Genomic DNA, 17,182 nt, shown 5'->3' on the forward strand with positions numbered 1-17,182 from the left:
TGTTTATCACCTGTGGTTCTCCTCCAACGCAGAGGTGATCATGGGGAAGTGGCACCAGAGGATGTACAGTACGTCCTAAGGAGATTGAACTCCTTCTCCGTCAGCAAGAATGACGTTGACTGACGTTCTTTAACGACTTCATCGAGTATCACATCATTCCCAATGGTCTGCTGATACCATTGCATCAAGCTGCAGAATAAGAACTGCCTACACAGTGTAGTCAAGGTGTGCTGCCAGATAACTGGACTTCTCAGTTGCTCCTTGATGAGCAACAGGCAGTAGTTTGACTATCGGATCCTGAAGCACCTCTCTCACACTCTTTTCCCAGCTGTCATCTGGTCAGAGGCTACGGTGGCCTGCTTGAAAGAACCCGAGGAGGGGATCCAGCTACCCCCCCAGGCTCGTCCTCCTCCTGAAGGCTTAGAATTTAGTGCCGCTCTCTGCTCCCTTAAATGTTTCGCTATCTGAATACCTCCACTAGTCCACAGTGCTACCTTCCATAGGTTACTGTGTCTCTACAAAGAGAAAAATATGTCATTTAAGCATGGGTGTGTTCGGTATAAATGTCTTGGGACAAAAATACACGTCAGAGCCTGTGATAACGTGGATGCTAACCTTTTAGGCGTGCTGTTCCTCTGTAATGCGGACTGAAAAGTTCAGTGCTTTTCCAACAACTGCCACTCAGTCGCGTTATTACTGCTCAATGCACAGCTTCACACACACGCACTGACCTTTGAACCTTCCAACTAGCGACATCATCTGTATCTTCCTCCTTTCATTCCACTCATCTTCTGATGGTGTTGTGTCTGCAGGGACCTCCTAAACAAAGACACACACGCACAGAAGAGTCACCGGGATGTCTTGTCTTTATACTTCCAGTAGCCTCTGGGAAGCTTTTCATGACAAGTGAAGTCTTTTCACATGAATACACGCTGATGTGACAGTGATCTTGATGCAGCATGGACAAAGGGAGCCAGCGGTGTCCTATAACATTCTCGACATGCTGATATTTGTATACCTCCAATGACAACAAAAATGTCACGATATGTATTTTCATTGCTTTTACTTGATAGGGTGAAAAAATAAAAGATAGAGTCAAGCATACCTGACCGTCCTCTGGTTTCCTCCGCTTCAGTTTGCTGATTCTGACTGTGAACACACGACAAAGACAAAGTTTAAAGCACGTTGACTGCCGTCATTCATTTTGTTGATGTTCATATTTTTATTCATTTAAATCACAATACCGTTTAGATGTTAATATGGTTTACGATAATTTACAGATTTTAAATTGTGCCTTTACATGGTTCAATTATGTTATTTTACACAAAAGAACCTTTTTTTTTCACATAAGGCATCCACTAAACAACCTAGCTTCTTACAACTGTTAAAAGAAGGTACTAGGTACTGATTTTTTTTTTAACAATTGTGAAAGTTTGTGTGAGTTTGCAAACATTAAAATGTATTCTGAATTTATTTCGCTGTAGATGCACACAATGTATCTCACATTTCAACAAAGCAGTCTTTTTTTCCCACCTTCCTGTTCAACTTTTAGGTCAAGCAGAAAGGAGGATCTTTATCCCTTTTATGCCAGAACAGTTTTACTTTCAACAGAGTAATGTCAACTCCAATAAACCCTTAATTGTCTGTTGAATGAACATTGAATCAATGAGGAAAACCCATGTCATGATTTTTTTTCAAAGTTAAGTGAGACATGTACGTTTTGGGCCATGTTGAGATGCCAAGTATGACAAAGAAAACTAAATGTAAACATGGTCTAAACAAAACACTGATTTATGTTCTGGGTGCGAAAAAAAAAAAGTCTGTGACAAACAAAAACAAATCTACAGATAGGAAGTTGCGCATAAATATAGCAGGGGAGAGACACCCAGTAACAGAATATAAATAAAAATTGATTGGAAAAATAAAATGATTTTGTCTTAGTTAATAACACTATTTCATGACTAAAAGGACTAAAGTTTGTAGTTGTGTGATTTTGATTGAACAGCAACAGCATATCTAAATACTGTACTGTATTTGAATGCCCTTATAGTGCATTGTGGTGTTTTCCCGGTGAACATTATCTGTTGGTAAGATTACGTAACACACAGATCCTGAAACAAAATATTACCTGTACATACAGTAAGACCATGAAAAGACTTGTGGACTAAAATGAAATAAATAAAGTTTGCGATTGCATCCCCCAACACTTTCTTCTTTGATATAAAAGTTAACATGGCAGAACACCAGCAGCTCCTCGTTCTCCTTTGGGACCACACTGACTGCAGATTGCGAGCAAGGGACATTAAGTTTTAGGACCGCTTAATTCCTGCATGACTGTGGCTCCTGACAGTGGGGTGACAAAGCGGTGGTGCGCGCGAATGCATGCATGCACACACACACACACACACGCACACACTGGGGCAGGTGGCCGTGACCCCGAGTGCTGCCAGGCCAGCAAATATAATGAGGGTTAAAGAGGTGGTCATAGATGAGGAAGAGCTCATCAAACGGGAAAGAAGAGGGAAGAAGGAAAGTGAGAGGTTGATTAATCAACACCGGGCACAGTTAAACACACACACACTCACACACTCTCTTCTTCCTCTGACGTGGATTTAGAAAGTCATTATGGTGCCCTGTTATAAACCCAATAAAGGCTAACAGACCTCGACAGCAATGGCAGTTTGAAGAGTCAGCTGGAAGCTGAATAAGATCTGCAGTGCTTCTAGGTGGCAAATATTCCTTCAATTAATTTATTATCACTATTTTGGCCATACATGGGTTGTAAACCTTGTTTAAACAAATGGATCAAACCCAGATTGTGTTGTGTAGATTCTGAATGAATAAGAAAAGGCAGAGAAAATGATATACTGTTTATGTGAAGCATATGCAAGAAATTCTGCGATTGGCTGGCATCCAGTTCAGGGTGTACCCCGCCTCCTGCCTGATGACAGCTGGGATGGGTTTCAGCACTCCCCGTGGCCCTCGTGAGGATAAGCGGCAAATAAAATGTATGGAAGGATATGCAAGAAAATTGGATTATCTTCATATTTAACGATGTTTATGATATCTAATAATCGTACTCATATTATTTCACTTTATATGGATAAACATAAAACGCCCCAATATAATATTTTATGGTGAATTATTTCCTACGATGTAATAAACGCACATTATAATTAATGTCGGTTAAGGATATCTTTGAATGAGGAGTATCATCAATTTGATATCAAAAGGTAAAAGATACAGGTGTTTTGTATTTTTTGTTATCATGAAGGACTAATTAAGCGTGTATTATTTTTAAGGTCAATCCTTTATTGTATTTTCTGATATACAGTGTATATAAAACATGCATTTATTTATAGTAAAACATACACTACCTGATACAGGATAAATATGTTTCGCATGCTATTGAATGAGAAACTCGAAAAAATGTTGAGTTTCAGTGTACTTCCCAGATGTATTTCATTACTGATATATATATATGAGTAAGAGACAAAATGAATTTGTTAGCATATTATGGTGCGAAATTAATATTTTGTCAGTTATGAAAGTTCATCGTAATACTTTGTTATAGAGCCTTTGTTGGCAATGACAGAGGTCAAACGTTTTCGTTCAGTCTTCACAAGGTTTTTACACACTCTTGCTGCTTTTTTGGCCCATTCCTCTTTGTAGATGTTCTTTAGAGCAGTGATGTTTTGGGGCAGTCGCTGGACAACATAGACTTCCAACTCCCTCCAAACATTCACGGTGGGGTTGAGATCTGGAGATTGCCTCGCCCAGTCCAAGACCTTGAAATGGTCTTACAAAGCCACGCCTTCAGTGCCCGTGCAGTGTGCTTGGGATCATTGTTATGTTTAGAGACCCAGACACATTTCATCCTCAGTGCCCTTGCTGATGAAGGAGGTTTTCACTCAAAAGCTCAGGATACATGGCCACATTCATTCTTTCCTTTACATGGATCAGTTGTCCTGGTCCCTTTGCAGGAATACAAAGGGATGGGAATCCACCCCCATGTTTCACAGTTGGTATGGTGTTCTTTCGATGCACTCAGCATTCTTTCTCCTCCAAATACAACAAGTTGAACTTTTACCAAAAAGGTCTATTTTGGTTTCATCTGACCATATGAAATTCTCCCAATTCTCTTCTGGATCATTCAAATACTCTCTAGAAAACCTCAAACGGGCCCAAACACGTACTGACTTAACCGGAGGGACACTTCTGTAACCACAGGATTTGAGTCCCTGCTCTCTGCGGGTCATACACTAAGTACCCCTGTGTGGTTCTGGGATTTTTGCATACCCTTCTTGTGAACATTTTAACACCACAGGGTGAGATTTTACGAGGTACCCTAGTTCATGGGAGACTATCAGTGGTTTTGCATGTCTTCCATTTTCAAAAAAAATTGCTCTCGCAGTGGATTTCTTAACACCAAACTGCTTAGAAGACCCAGCACAAATGTACAATTGTGTTTCTGGTGTCCTTTGACACGTCTTTGGTCTTGGCCATTGTGGAGTTTGGAGTGTGACTGTTTGAGGTTGTGGACACGTGTCTTTGCCACTGACACAGTTAACGAGTGGAGGACAGAAGAGCTTCAAAGAAGAAGTTAAAGGTCTGTGAGAGCCAAAATTCCTATGTGACCAAATACTTATTTTCCACAATAATTTGCTAACAAACTCTTTAAAAATCAGACAAATATTTTTTTCCCCCCTCATTTTCTCTCACGAAGTTTACCTATGATGAAAATTAACAGCATTCCTCATCTTTTTAAGTAGAAGAATTACACAATTGGTGGCTGACTGAATATTTTTTAGCCCCGCTGTAATAACACATTTGACTTTTCTATTGTCTCAGAGTGCTTCCAGTTTGCACGTGTTGTGTCTTACCAGCTTGTGTGCAGTCTAGTTGGGCTCCTGCGCTGTGGGAGCGTAATGGGGCAGATTTGACGTAGCACCTGCACCAGCAGAGGTCGTCGACTGTTAACATATCAAGAGGTCAAAGGTGAAAGGTTAATAACTCCTCTGCTCGTGTGGGCGCTAGGCCGGTTGGGTGTGGCGTGTGGGGAAATGAGCTGATGTGTGCACCCAACACAACACAACGTAAAGGGAAGGTATTAAGATAATCCATCGAAGTTCAGAGCTGTGAGTCTCACTCACTACTCGTTTATATTGTCAGACTGAGTCAGCAGCAAAGAGACAAATTATTTGCTTTTGTGAACATGCATCATCAACATACCATTTAGTCTTGTGTGTCTGTTGGCCCGTACACGCAGAAATGTCTGTATTAAAGAAAAATAACAGTGTTAAAAATGGCTGATTATACCTACTTACATGCATATTACACAGATGACAAACAGCTACATGTTTCAGAGTCTGCGAATGTGAGTGTGAATGGTTGTTTCTGTCTATGTGCCCTGCGATTGGCTGGCGACCAGTTCAGGGTGTATCCCTCCTCTCGCGCAGGATAGCTGGGATATCCACTAGCAAGCTGTTACTTGAGTCAATATCAGAAGTACAGAAAATAGATGGATGCGATGTTAACAGTTATAGATTCGGGCACCACAGTGTTCTCAAAATAAACGCCTATGCAGTCCAGTTCTGAAATTCAGGGTTTGAATCTCAGCTCACATCTGTCCTGGTGTGGAATTTACAATTTTTTTGTTTAACATACATTTTCGAACTCCACTTTTCTCGCATACAGTGAAGAAAATAAGTATTTGAACACCCTGCTATATTGCAAGTTCTCCCACTTAGAAATCACGCAGGGGTATGAAATTTAGGTGCATGTCCACTGTGAGAGAGATAATCGAAAAAGAAAAATACAGAAATCACAATGTATGATTTTTAACAATTTATCTGTGTGATATAGCTGTAAATAAGTATTTGAACACCTGTCTATCAGCTCCAATTCTGACCCTCAAAGACCTGTTAGTCCACCTTTAAAAGTCCACCTCCACTCCATATATTATCCTGAATGAGATGCACCTGTGTGAGGTCGTTAGCTGCATAAAGCCACCTGTCCACCTCATACAATCAGTAAGACTCAAACTTGTAACATGGCCAAGGCCAAAGAGCTGTCCAAAGACACCAGAGACAAAATTGTACAACTCCACATAGCTAGAAAGGGCTACGGAGAAATTGCCAACCAGCTTGGTGAAAAAAGGTTCGCTGTTGGAGCAATCATTAGAAAATGGAAGAAACTAAACATGCCGGTCAATCTCAATCGGAGTAGACCCCATGCAAGATATCACCTCGTGGGGTCTCTGTGATCATTAGAAAGGTGAGGAATCAGCCCAGGACTACACGACAGGACTTTGTCAATGACCTGAAAAGAGCTGGGATCACCGTTGCCAAGACATCATGGTTTGAAATCATGCATTGCACGGAAAGTTCCCCTGCTTACACCAGCACATGTCAAGGCCCGTCTTAAGTTTGCCAATGACCGTTTGGCTGATACAGAGGAGTCATGGGAGAAAGTTTTGTGGTCAGATGAGACCAAAATTGAACTTTTTGGTCATAATCCCACTAACTGTGTTTGGACCAAGACAAATGAAGATTTCCATCCCAAGAACACCATCCCTATTGTGAAGCATGAGGTGGTAGCATCATGCTTTGGGGGTGTTGTTCTGCTTATGGGATAGGACGACTGCACCGTATTAAGGAGAGGATGACCGGGGCCATGTATTGTGAGATTTTAGGGAACAGCCTCTTTCCCTCAGTTAGAGCATTGAAGATGGGTCGTGGCTGGGTCTTTCAACATGACAATGACCCGAAGCACACAGCCAGGAAACCAAGGAGTGGCTCTGTAAGAAGCATATCAAGGTTCTGGCTTGGCCTAGCCGGCCACCAGACATAAACCCAACAGAAAATCTTCGTAGGGAGCTGAAACTTCATGTTTCTCAGCGAAAGCCCAGAAACCTGTCTGATCTAGAGAAGATCTGTGTGGAGGAGTGGGCCAAAATCCCTCCTGCAGTGTGTGCAAACCTGGTGAACAACTACAGGAAACCTTTGACTTCTGTAATTGCAAATAAAGATTTGGTTTTCTCAGGTGTTCAAATACTTATTTGCAGCTGTATCACACAGTTAAATCTTTAAAAAAAAAAACATACATTGTGATTTCTGGAATGGTCTTTTTAAATTATCTCTCTCACAGTGGACATGCACCCACGATGAAAATTTCAGACCGCTCCTTGATTTCTAAGGGGGAGAACTTGCAATATAGCAGGGTGTTCAACTACTTATTTTCTTCATAGTATTCGACCAAAATAACAAAAGACACTAAATTCTCCCTCGGTTGGAATTTCAGTCTGAATGGTTGTTTATTTCCATACTGTGAAGGATACCCCATTTACCGTAGATTAGGACGTGATCTGTGTGGAGGTTCCATGTTCTCCCTGGACTTGTGAAGGTATTCTCTGGCTATTCCAGCTTCCTCCCATATACAAAAACATGAATGTTAACTTCACTGAAGACTCTATTTGTCCATAAGGATTAATTTATGTGAGTCATTGTTTGTCTATACATAAACATCCATCCATCCATTTACTTAGCCGCTTATCCTCACAAGGGTCGAGGGAGTGCTGGAGCCTATTCCAGCTATCTTCGGGCAGGTGGCGGGGTACACCCTGAACTGGTTGCCAGCCAATCGTAGGACACATGGAGGCAGACAACAGTCGCACTCACAATCAGACCTAGGGGCAATTTAGAGTGTCCAATTAATGTTGCATGTTTTTTGAATGTAGGAGCAAACCGGAGTGCCCGGAGAAAACCCATGCAGGCACGGGGAGAACATGCAAACTCAACACAGGCGGGGAACCTTTGAACCCTGGACCGCAGAACTGTGAGACCAACGCTTTCAGCTGCGTTACCATGCTGCCATATGTAAATATCTAAAGAGAGCTTTATTCAGAATGAGGTTTTCCTTGTTAAATAAAGGTAAAGTTGGGGAGGAGGGGGAACATTGTTGGAGGAAAAAAGGAGAACTTTTTTGTACTTTTTCTACTCTTTTAGTTTTGCATCAAAATGATCCTACACTGTTATTAATTTGGAGTGGAAAAAATACACACAGTTAAAAAACAGCAATTTGAACATAAGAGGAAGTGTGAGCTCATTGGGACATCTGCATCTAATTTCATTTATTTCCTTACACAGTTACTCAGTTTGGAGCGAAGGGACCGGTACCATCGATGAACATATTTTTTGTGAGTGTTGGCTGCAGCGTGTGATCAACTCGGAGCTCATAAAACTGCTGAGACACTGGCACCACATCAAGACCAGCAACAATGTTTTCGCTAAGTACTACCTGAGCAACCTTTGTGTGTGTGTGCGTGTGTGTGTGTTAATGAACAAAACATGTGGCTGCAACGCCTGCAAGATCAATGAACCAACCTTCTTGGCGTTACACTATCTGGCTACAATATTAGGTAAGCCTAAATCCAATGAGATCTAATAGAAGCACTTAAGAACCAATTAATTAATTAATTAAGTAAGTAAGTCAGTAAGTAGAGTTCACAGAGGTACTAATTTAATAATATATTCATTGTGATTTGTAGTTCATAGTTGTGTAGAACTGCAAAGCATCATGTTGCAAACAGTTTGTCCCTCTCATTGTATAAAATAAAAATTCAAACACCAGAAAAATATACCTATTACTTGTATTGTTTATCCATCTGAGCCACTTATCCTCATAAGCGTCACAGGAGTGCTGGAGCCTATCGCAGCTATGTTCAGGCAGGAGGCGAGCTCCACCCTGAACTGGTTGCCAGCCAATCGCAGGGCACATGGAGACAGACAACAGCTGCACTCATAATCACAAGTCTCCAATGAACGCATGTTTTTGGGATGTGGGAGAAAACTGGAATAACCGGAGAAAACCCATGGAGGCATGAGAAGAACATGCAAACTCCACACAGGTGGGGCAGAGATTTGAACCCTTGACCTAAGAACTGTGAAGCAGACGCTTTAACCAGAGTGCCCCACCGTGCTGGTTTACTATGTACCTATTTGTACCTAATATTTTGATGGGAAAATAAAAAACTAGGTTTTTGTGGGAATTACAAGTTATTGTGGGATGCACGTTGGCCTTAGTAGTGAGCATATCTGCCTCACAGTTAAAAAAATCTGGGTTTAAATCTTGACAGGTTTTCATTTTCTTTCAGTGCTTGTTTTGGTTTAGTGCTTATTCCTATATTCCGATAAAATGCGTGCTAGATTCTATGTCCACAGGTGTGGATCTGAGAATCTGTGGTCGGGTGTACCTTGCCCGTTACACAATGTCAGCTGGGCTAGGTAGGCTTCAGCTCACCTGCCATTCTCATCAGCGCTATAGAAAATGGATGGTCTAAGATCAGGTTCTGATCATTTTAAGGTTCACCTGATATCGGTCAGAGTGGATGTCATCAGCCGATCGAGGGGATGAGGTTGGAGAAGCTACTTCGTGTTTGATGTGCAGAGAGAATGAAAGGGACTAAAAAAAAAGACCAAAAGGAGTTACAGAAGGGGTGAGGAGCAACAGATTAAATGCAAATCATGAAGCTATCACAAAAGAGTGTTTACCTTCGGTGTCCTCATGAGGTGGTCGTGCTGCACCGAAGTGACGCTTGTGAGAAGAAAGGTAAATAATACATGAGCACACATGTAAACAATACAAAATACACAAACACTGTAAAACAAAGACAATATGTTTCTATAAACATCAACTCACAAATAGCCAGCTTTATCTTGTCTAAATTTGCATGCATGTGTGCGTATAACAAACCTCCTTTCACATCTTTTCACTCAATCTATCTCACAAACAGGGACACGTGTACATGTGTATGTGTGCGTGTATCTCTATCTCATTTTGTGTAGTGAGAGAGAATCAGAGAGCGAGACACACACACACACGTAGATACACATAAAGTGTTCCTGTGGGGCAAGTTCAATTTGAGACCATTACTGTCCACCAAGTGGTCTTTAAGCAGATTTGGAGTGTAATGTCTTTATTGCCGAAATCCTTCTTCTGGTCAAAGCTGCTATGCAGTGTGTGTGTGTGTGTGTTCATGAGTGGCTCTTCCTGCACATACACAAGCAACCATGTTAGCCTCAAAGCATCTATTACTGGGACATTATTGGGGCTCATACTGTATGATTTGTTACCTGGCGCCTGTAGTCGGCAATATGAAATATGTAGGGAACAATGAGGCAGCTTGTAAACATTACACACAGGTGACAGGGAAGATGGGACATACCACTTGAGGAAACTACAGGGGTTGGGGGCTACTGTTAGGGATACAGCTTGTGGAAAATGATATAGAACAAAATAATATGACAAAAGATGCTGGAAATCATGATATTGTTTGGTGATGGTCAGAAGGGCTGTAGGGACAGAATGGCAGCCCCGCTTCCATCAGAATGCCCCAGGGAAGCGGTGGCTACACAATTAGCTTACCACCACCACGTGATTGCCGAGTGAATGAATAATGTGTGCAGTTATAAAGTGTCTTTGAGTGCCTAGAAAAGTAATATCTAAGGCCAATTCCGATTTTTTTTTTTTTTTTTTGCTCAATCCGATCTTATTACGTAGTCATTCACTTTACAAAAAAACTATTCGACTTGAGGCCGCACGGTGATGCAGCTGAAGAGCGTTGGCCTAAGTTCTGAGGACCGGGGTTAAAATTCTGACCCCCCCCCCGTGCAGTTTGCATGCTCTCCCCATGCCTGCGTGGGTTTTCTCCGGGCATTCCAGTTTTCTCCCACATCCCACATTGCCATGATGTTACAGGCAAGCACACAACTGCGAGGTACCATGTTTACGGAAGTAAATACGGCCTCATGTGCACGTCCATCATGACACATTTGTGGCAATTTTAAGGATTTTATACAATCGGAGGCAACATTTTCTTATATTTCCCAGTTGTAAAGCATCTTCTTTTCTCCACTAACTGTTTTCTGCTGGTTTATCCGCCATTTATCACACCCACCTCACTTGCGAGGCCACTAGGATTGCGTGTGACCCCCCTAACCCATCCCACTGCCTCTTGCAAATTGCTGCCATCAGGGAAGAGAATACAGAGCTTTTGGGGCAAAACCAGCAGGTTCAAAGTTTCATCCACCAGCCACTAAGGATGCTCAACTCAATTATCGCTTGATTAATATTATCCCTCCCTGGCTCCAACCACCATTGACTCGAGACCAGAAATTAAGCTCATGCAAAAATGACGCAGTGTTCCCCTTACACTTGCAGGACTGTCAACATTACCCAACTGTTTGGCCATATTGGTTATACTGTCTAGTATAAGGCACAATGTACATATTTTAGACAGATCATTTTTTAACATTTTTTTTGTTCTATTATTTTAACTGTTTAGTCTATTCTAGCACCACAGGTCTGAGAGGAATGCTATGTCAGGTACGTTGTACGCCAGGTATGTATAACATATCTGATAGTAAAGTTACTTGAACATGAACTATGTGGTTTTGTGCCATGTCTGCTTTGTCGGACAATTTTGATGCCGAACATGTCAGATGAGCACTCTGCAATCATTCACGTTGCACTTGCATCAGTTATATATCTAGTTGTATGTCCATATTTCAAAAAGGCCCGAATCAGATATGAAAAAAGTAGTGTTCACCCTGACATGAAAAAAATCAGATCCAATGTCACAATAACCAAAAAGATCAGAATTGACCTGCAGTGTGAGCATACCCTCAGTGTAATACATTATTATTAATATTACAAAGGAGTGGGCAAACATTGATATCCAGAGAGCTTTTGAATCAATATCTGATGACATTGTGGTACCTGATTTGAATCTGGCTAAGTTTGGCTAATTCCTGCTCCATGTGCTCTTTCAGCTCCCCTGGTCGTAGAACACTCTGGCACACTGGACACACTGGAGCCCCGGCATCGTACAACACCTTTACCTTGCCACCTGCACAAAATCAAAAGTTCAATTCAAGCCATGGAATGTGGAACACACTGGGAGCACAAGTGTTGTTCAAGAAAATATGCTTATCCAATAATATTGACAACAAAACGGCCAAAATAGTCATTGAAATAAACTTCATGCAAAATGCAAAGCAATTGTATGCCATGTGCTAACTATTTAATTGTGATTTAGATAGCATTTGAAAGGTGGGCGTTTTCCCAGGAGCTAAGCTAAACAGGATTATTATTCAAAAAAAATATCTGAAACACCTTGTTGAGGCTTGTGATTATTTTTTGATTGTGTTGAATTCCACTGAATAGAGGCCAAAATAATATTTACTCTATTTTGTTGGATGGTCAATTACAGTTTTTTGCTACCGTTGAGAGGTTCAGACAACGATAATTCCTATGTGGTTTTGTGTTTTCTGTTGACCAAAGTACAGTGGTATCTCTACCTATGAAGGTCTCAACTAACGAAAAACTCGGGTTACAAAATGTTTCCTTGGAAAAATATTGTCAAGTTTCGAATGAAAAATCAGGATATGAAAAGAACAAATGGGTGCTGATTCAGAGCCCCCAAATTCCACCAGACGTAAACATCCTGTATCTTGTTCAAATAGCGTGATAGAGCTGTTTTCCCATTGGCTATCACCGTAGTATCTTCCTGGCATCCCATTGGCTAGGAGGGACATCAGTCTTAACCTGTAATGCTTTTTAATTTCCCTTGGACACTCATCACCAAGTACTTTCACACGTTGTCAAAAGCTATCGTGCGTTGGAAAAGTACAACTTCTTCCAGAGTTTTTTGTTGGTGTTTTATGCAAGTATATTCATTTTTCGTCACCATGGGCCAAACAAACCTTAATGGAATTAAGTTGTGTGTGTGTGTATGTTCGTACATATGTTTTCTCTCGGCTGTCATAGTTTGCCTAAAACTCCGTCCCCCACTCACCCTTCTTTTTGCAAACTCCCCCAACGTCAAAGGTAAATGAACATAATTTTTATTATTCTTTGAATGCATATTTTGTTGGTTTCAGGGGGCTTGGAAATGATTAGGCTATCTACATGTAAAAAGCCCTTCTATTTATGTGACGAAATTACTTCTGGAATGAATTATTTTCATAAGTAGAGGTACCACTGTATACAAATTACAGATATTGGCGGAGACATGGCTACACACACACAAACACACAATCAAGCATGCACACACACATTGGTGTCCCTGCCATCAGTGTGTCGACATCATGGGCTGTATGTAGGAACATTACCCAAGAGGACCACTCGGCCCATTGGGCACCACTGATGGATTGCTGCCATAAGCAGCCAGCTGGGAGCCCAAGGAGCTCCACTATATCAAGATTTTACCTAGTAGATGAGGTGATTTACTCCTGAAAGCCATCAATCACCGAGTGCTAGTAGGCAAGACACACCTAATTTGCTGTCTGCGTGAAGAAGAGAAAAATCCAATGGCTGTGCAAGTTATCATTTCGAAAGTAGATTATAACAAGCAGGTTTGGAAAGTTTTGTGGATAGGAAGCACCTGATTATCACTTAATCAAAACAAAATCTGTTTGTAAGAGGTATCCTCTGACATCAGCACATAATACACAGCTAAATTGGACAAAATGCCCTATAAATAAAACACAGGGTGGGAAAAAGAAAGCGGTGTCCTTGGGAGAATGACAGTTCTCCTTGTGTCACCGCCTCCCCCATCACACCTTTTTTTGCATCCCTTGTGGAAGCCTAAATGACTTTTCCCGACACGCATCGAACGTTCCTGTGCTTGCTGCGCTCTGCCGCCCGCAACATGTCGGCATCAGTAAACAATGAAATCTTGGTGCTGAAATTGAATTTATAACCACATTACCTCAACAGATAACGTCTCTGAAAGGCACCACGATAAGAGCAATGGGATTTGATTTTCAGGTGTTTTATTGGACCACTTTGGGATTCTGCTCCCCAAACCCCCTCCAGTTGTAGCCTCACCCGGAATCCCTCACCTCTGATCATCCCAACATCAGATTAAATGTGCCTTTTGTTGGAGTGTGTTTGCTCAGTTGATGCTTGTGCTGCGTAAGTGACAGGAGCTGGTTCGCAACCACTTTTTTACACTTCTCCAACCCCTTTGGCCCTGCCCAGATAAACGCTGTCAGGTTCAGTCAGACTGAGACCCTCTTCAGCCTGGGGGGTCTCAGGCACACAACAGGGGGCTGTAAAACCTGCCTGTTAGTCTTGTATACTGTTCCCTCACTACAGCAACCAACTTAGATGGACTGTTGGTATGCTATTGTTGGATCTTGCCCAGTTTCAAGGGCCCATCATCTAATGGATTCCACTGTGTTAGTGTCTCTGATTGTTTCCTTTCTCTTTCCTCGAGGTGTTTCGCCAGTTCAGGACCTCCTTTCTTGGCTGTCCAGTGTGTCTTCATTTGTTGACTTCAAGTGTCATTCCTAGAAACTTAATGTTCGTCACAATGAAACATCTTAATTTTCCACTCTGTTGGCAACCTTTATAGATTTAACTGGAACTTAAAAAAAAAAAAAAAGCTGCATTCCAGAGCACTAAGAAGAGGCAGTGTTAATTTCAAGCCTAACAAGCAAAAATCATGGCTGGTGATAGTGTTGTATGGCAATAGATTAATTGTCATCAAGCAGAAAGCACAATCAATTGATTAATTGAGTGTTACAATTCATGTGGACTACGTAGATTGACGGTTGGGTAATCCACTATTCAACAAAGTCAGGTGAAATTGAGTGAACTACTTTGCTGCAACCGAGGAGTTGGTGAGTACTGTCAAAATAAATACTACGTGACATCTCTGGGAGTTGAGCCACATCTGGGCAGACCTCTGCTGAGTCTTAAAGCACTAATCAAGAGGAAATTTATTTTGTCTATCATGATAGCTAAAATTTCCTAAAAAAATATTTAAGACATTCTCAACACATCAGAAATGAAATAAATAAGCACCAAAGTGCACATTTTCTTTGCAATCCGAATGCCGAATGTCTGTTTCAAACCGAGGCTCTGTTGAAGTTGCTTCCATGTGATGTCACGCAAAGACAACCCCAGTACAGAAATGGCTTCCCATATAGGCAAGCATACACGCGAGTGGGATCTAGAGGAGATAGACAGCAGTGATGAAGAAGTTTTTATGGAATATGTAAATGCTACTGGTGTCACGACCCATCGATACGGAATGCAAATGCAGGACTCCGGCGATGCAAAGGTAGTTCGGGAAAAGTGTTTTTTCAGTCCAAAGTCGGGGATCAGGCTGACAGTCAAGTGCAGCAGCGGTAGTCAGGACGTCGGGCGTAGAGAGCAGGTCCGCGGGCAGGCAGGGGTCAGAACACGGGAGATCGATCAAAGATAGCAGGAGTGTCAAAGGCGTCAGGCTTATGGGGTCGGTTGGAGAACAGGCGGAGGTCGTACACAAGGGTTTACGATCAGAGATACGGGAGCGCAGGAACGGGGCATGAGAATCGGTCAGCAGCGCGTCTGTCGAAACCATGACGTGAGCATGGCGCGGTGGATGATCTGTCTCCACTGCCACGTGAGCTCGGCTCGGTAACGGATCAGTGGCTACCACAGCGTGAGCTTGCAGTGAATCTGTAGCTACCACGATGTGTGAATAACACAGAGGTGGGTCCGTTGCCACAGCGACGTGAACTTTGCTCGGTAGCGGGTCCATTGCTACTGCAGTGTGAGCGTGACTTGTCCGGGAGTCTGTTGCCACTGCAGCATGGGCGTGAGTCGGGAATGGGTCAGTTGTCACCGCAGCATGGGTGTGAGTCACGAGCGAGTCTGTTCCTACCACGACGTGGGCGTAGCTTGGCTGATTCTCTAATCCCCGCCGAACCTGGGCCGTGAAGACCGCCAGTTCAGCGTTCTGTCACATTTTGCGGTAGAACACCTCGTGATTTCGTGACCCCTCCTCCCTCTGGGCTGAAAGCTTCACCAACAGCTGCAGGTCTGCTGGTTTGACCGTTGCCGGTGAGGAGTGGGTGGACAAGGACGGTGTCTTTGTTGGCACGCAGCGGTAGGCACAAGGGAGTGCCCGGCCAGGACGGCTCCTCTGGCCGCCACGCGGAGGACCCGGGTGGATGGCCAAGCGGGTTCCCACAAGCGGATTGGAGGACTTGGACCTACCGGGCGAAGACACTCGGGAGCTGGAAACACGGGGAGGTGAAACAAACTGACTGGGCTTAAAGATAGGGAAAGGAAATTCATAGTCAAAATCTGAATCGTAGTCAGGCAGCCGGTCATATAAATTAAGATCCTCCTCAAAGTCCAAAAAATCGGAGTCCAAAAGAATATGAGGTGGTCGGGACGTATTCATGGCACGCAGGCGGTGCGTGTGACATGGAAGAAGGGGTCAACATTATGGAGCCTACCCGGATAGGACAGGCTTGGTCCTTCGGCAGTCGGTTTACCTCGCGTCGGTCCCAGCGACGCCGGGTCTTTCCTGCTGGGTCCTGTGTTGGCCAGATCGTTCTGTCACGGCCCATCGATACGGAGGGAGGACCCGAATGGGCAAGGGTTGGTACACAGGAGAGCAATCAAAGATGGCAGGAGTGTCAAACGCGTCAGGCTTACGGGGTCGGTCGGAGAACAGGCGGAGGTCGGTACACAAAGGTTTACGATCAGAGATATGGGAGTGCAGGAACGGGGCATGAGTTGCGACGATCTGGCGAAGACCAGTCGTCCCCTGGGTCCTATAAATACCGCGGTTAATCAGCCAGGATGAGGTACAGGTGTGCGGCTCCTAATCAGCACCATTGTGCTGGGACCCGCCCAGCCAGGCCTGGACCGGCAGGACCATGACAACTGACTTCTTGTGTGTACATAAGACATCACACAGGTTTCCAAAGCAATGAGTGTTTATTGAACTCCGAGGACATGGAACACAGTGAGCGGCGACACATAGACTGCCGCAGGTAAATACTGAGTTGGCGTAAAACAAAAACCAAAACCTTCGGTATCATTCTGCGTTTAAAGATTTACCCCGTATTTTAAATAATGCATCTGACACTTGAGAGCACACACCGCAGTAGTCGAATTTCAGGAAGACCTCAGCGTCAACAGTACACTAACTTTATACAGTGTCCAAATTTCATCACTTCCTAAACATCACATGGATACGGATATTAGGTGACATATATATCTGGATCGGTGTTCCACTTACATTTAAAACGAGGTAGATACTTGTCAATACTAAACAACTGAACAGGTACGTACTTAATTGCTGTCGAAGCCAAGTGAACGGTGTACGGGGTTTTCA

At 43.0% G+C, this 17,182-nt stretch overlaps 1 protein-coding gene across 1 annotated transcript in view; it reads right to left on the bottom strand.

Moving 5' to 3' along the window:
• The window catches only part of LOC133503641 (E3 ubiquitin-protein ligase RNF220-like), a 38,801-nt gene that overhangs the window by 4,546 nt on the left and 17,073 nt on the right, over nt 1–17,182 (bottom strand). The window contains exons 2-8 of the mRNA XM_061825438.1: nt 11,779–11,908; nt 9,552–9,594; nt 9,370–9,462; nt 5,233–5,275; nt 4,884–4,973; nt 1,106–1,149; nt 732–819 (exon numbers count right to left, since the gene is read on the bottom strand). Of these exons, the coding sequence (XP_061681422.1) occupies nt 732–819; nt 1,106–1,149; nt 4,884–4,973; nt 5,233–5,275; nt 9,370–9,462; nt 9,552–9,594; nt 11,779–11,908 (531 nt within the window). The remainder of the gene's footprint in view (nt 1–731; nt 820–1,105; nt 1,150–4,883; nt 4,974–5,232; nt 5,276–9,369; nt 9,463–9,551; nt 9,595–11,778; nt 11,909–17,182) is intronic.

Source organism: Syngnathoides biaculeatus, chromosome 7, assembly GCF_019802595.1.
Source record: "Syngnathoides biaculeatus isolate LvHL_M chromosome 7, ASM1980259v1, whole genome shotgun sequence".
Lineage (NCBI taxonomy): Eukaryota > Metazoa > Chordata > Actinopteri > Syngnathiformes > Syngnathidae > Syngnathoides > Syngnathoides biaculeatus.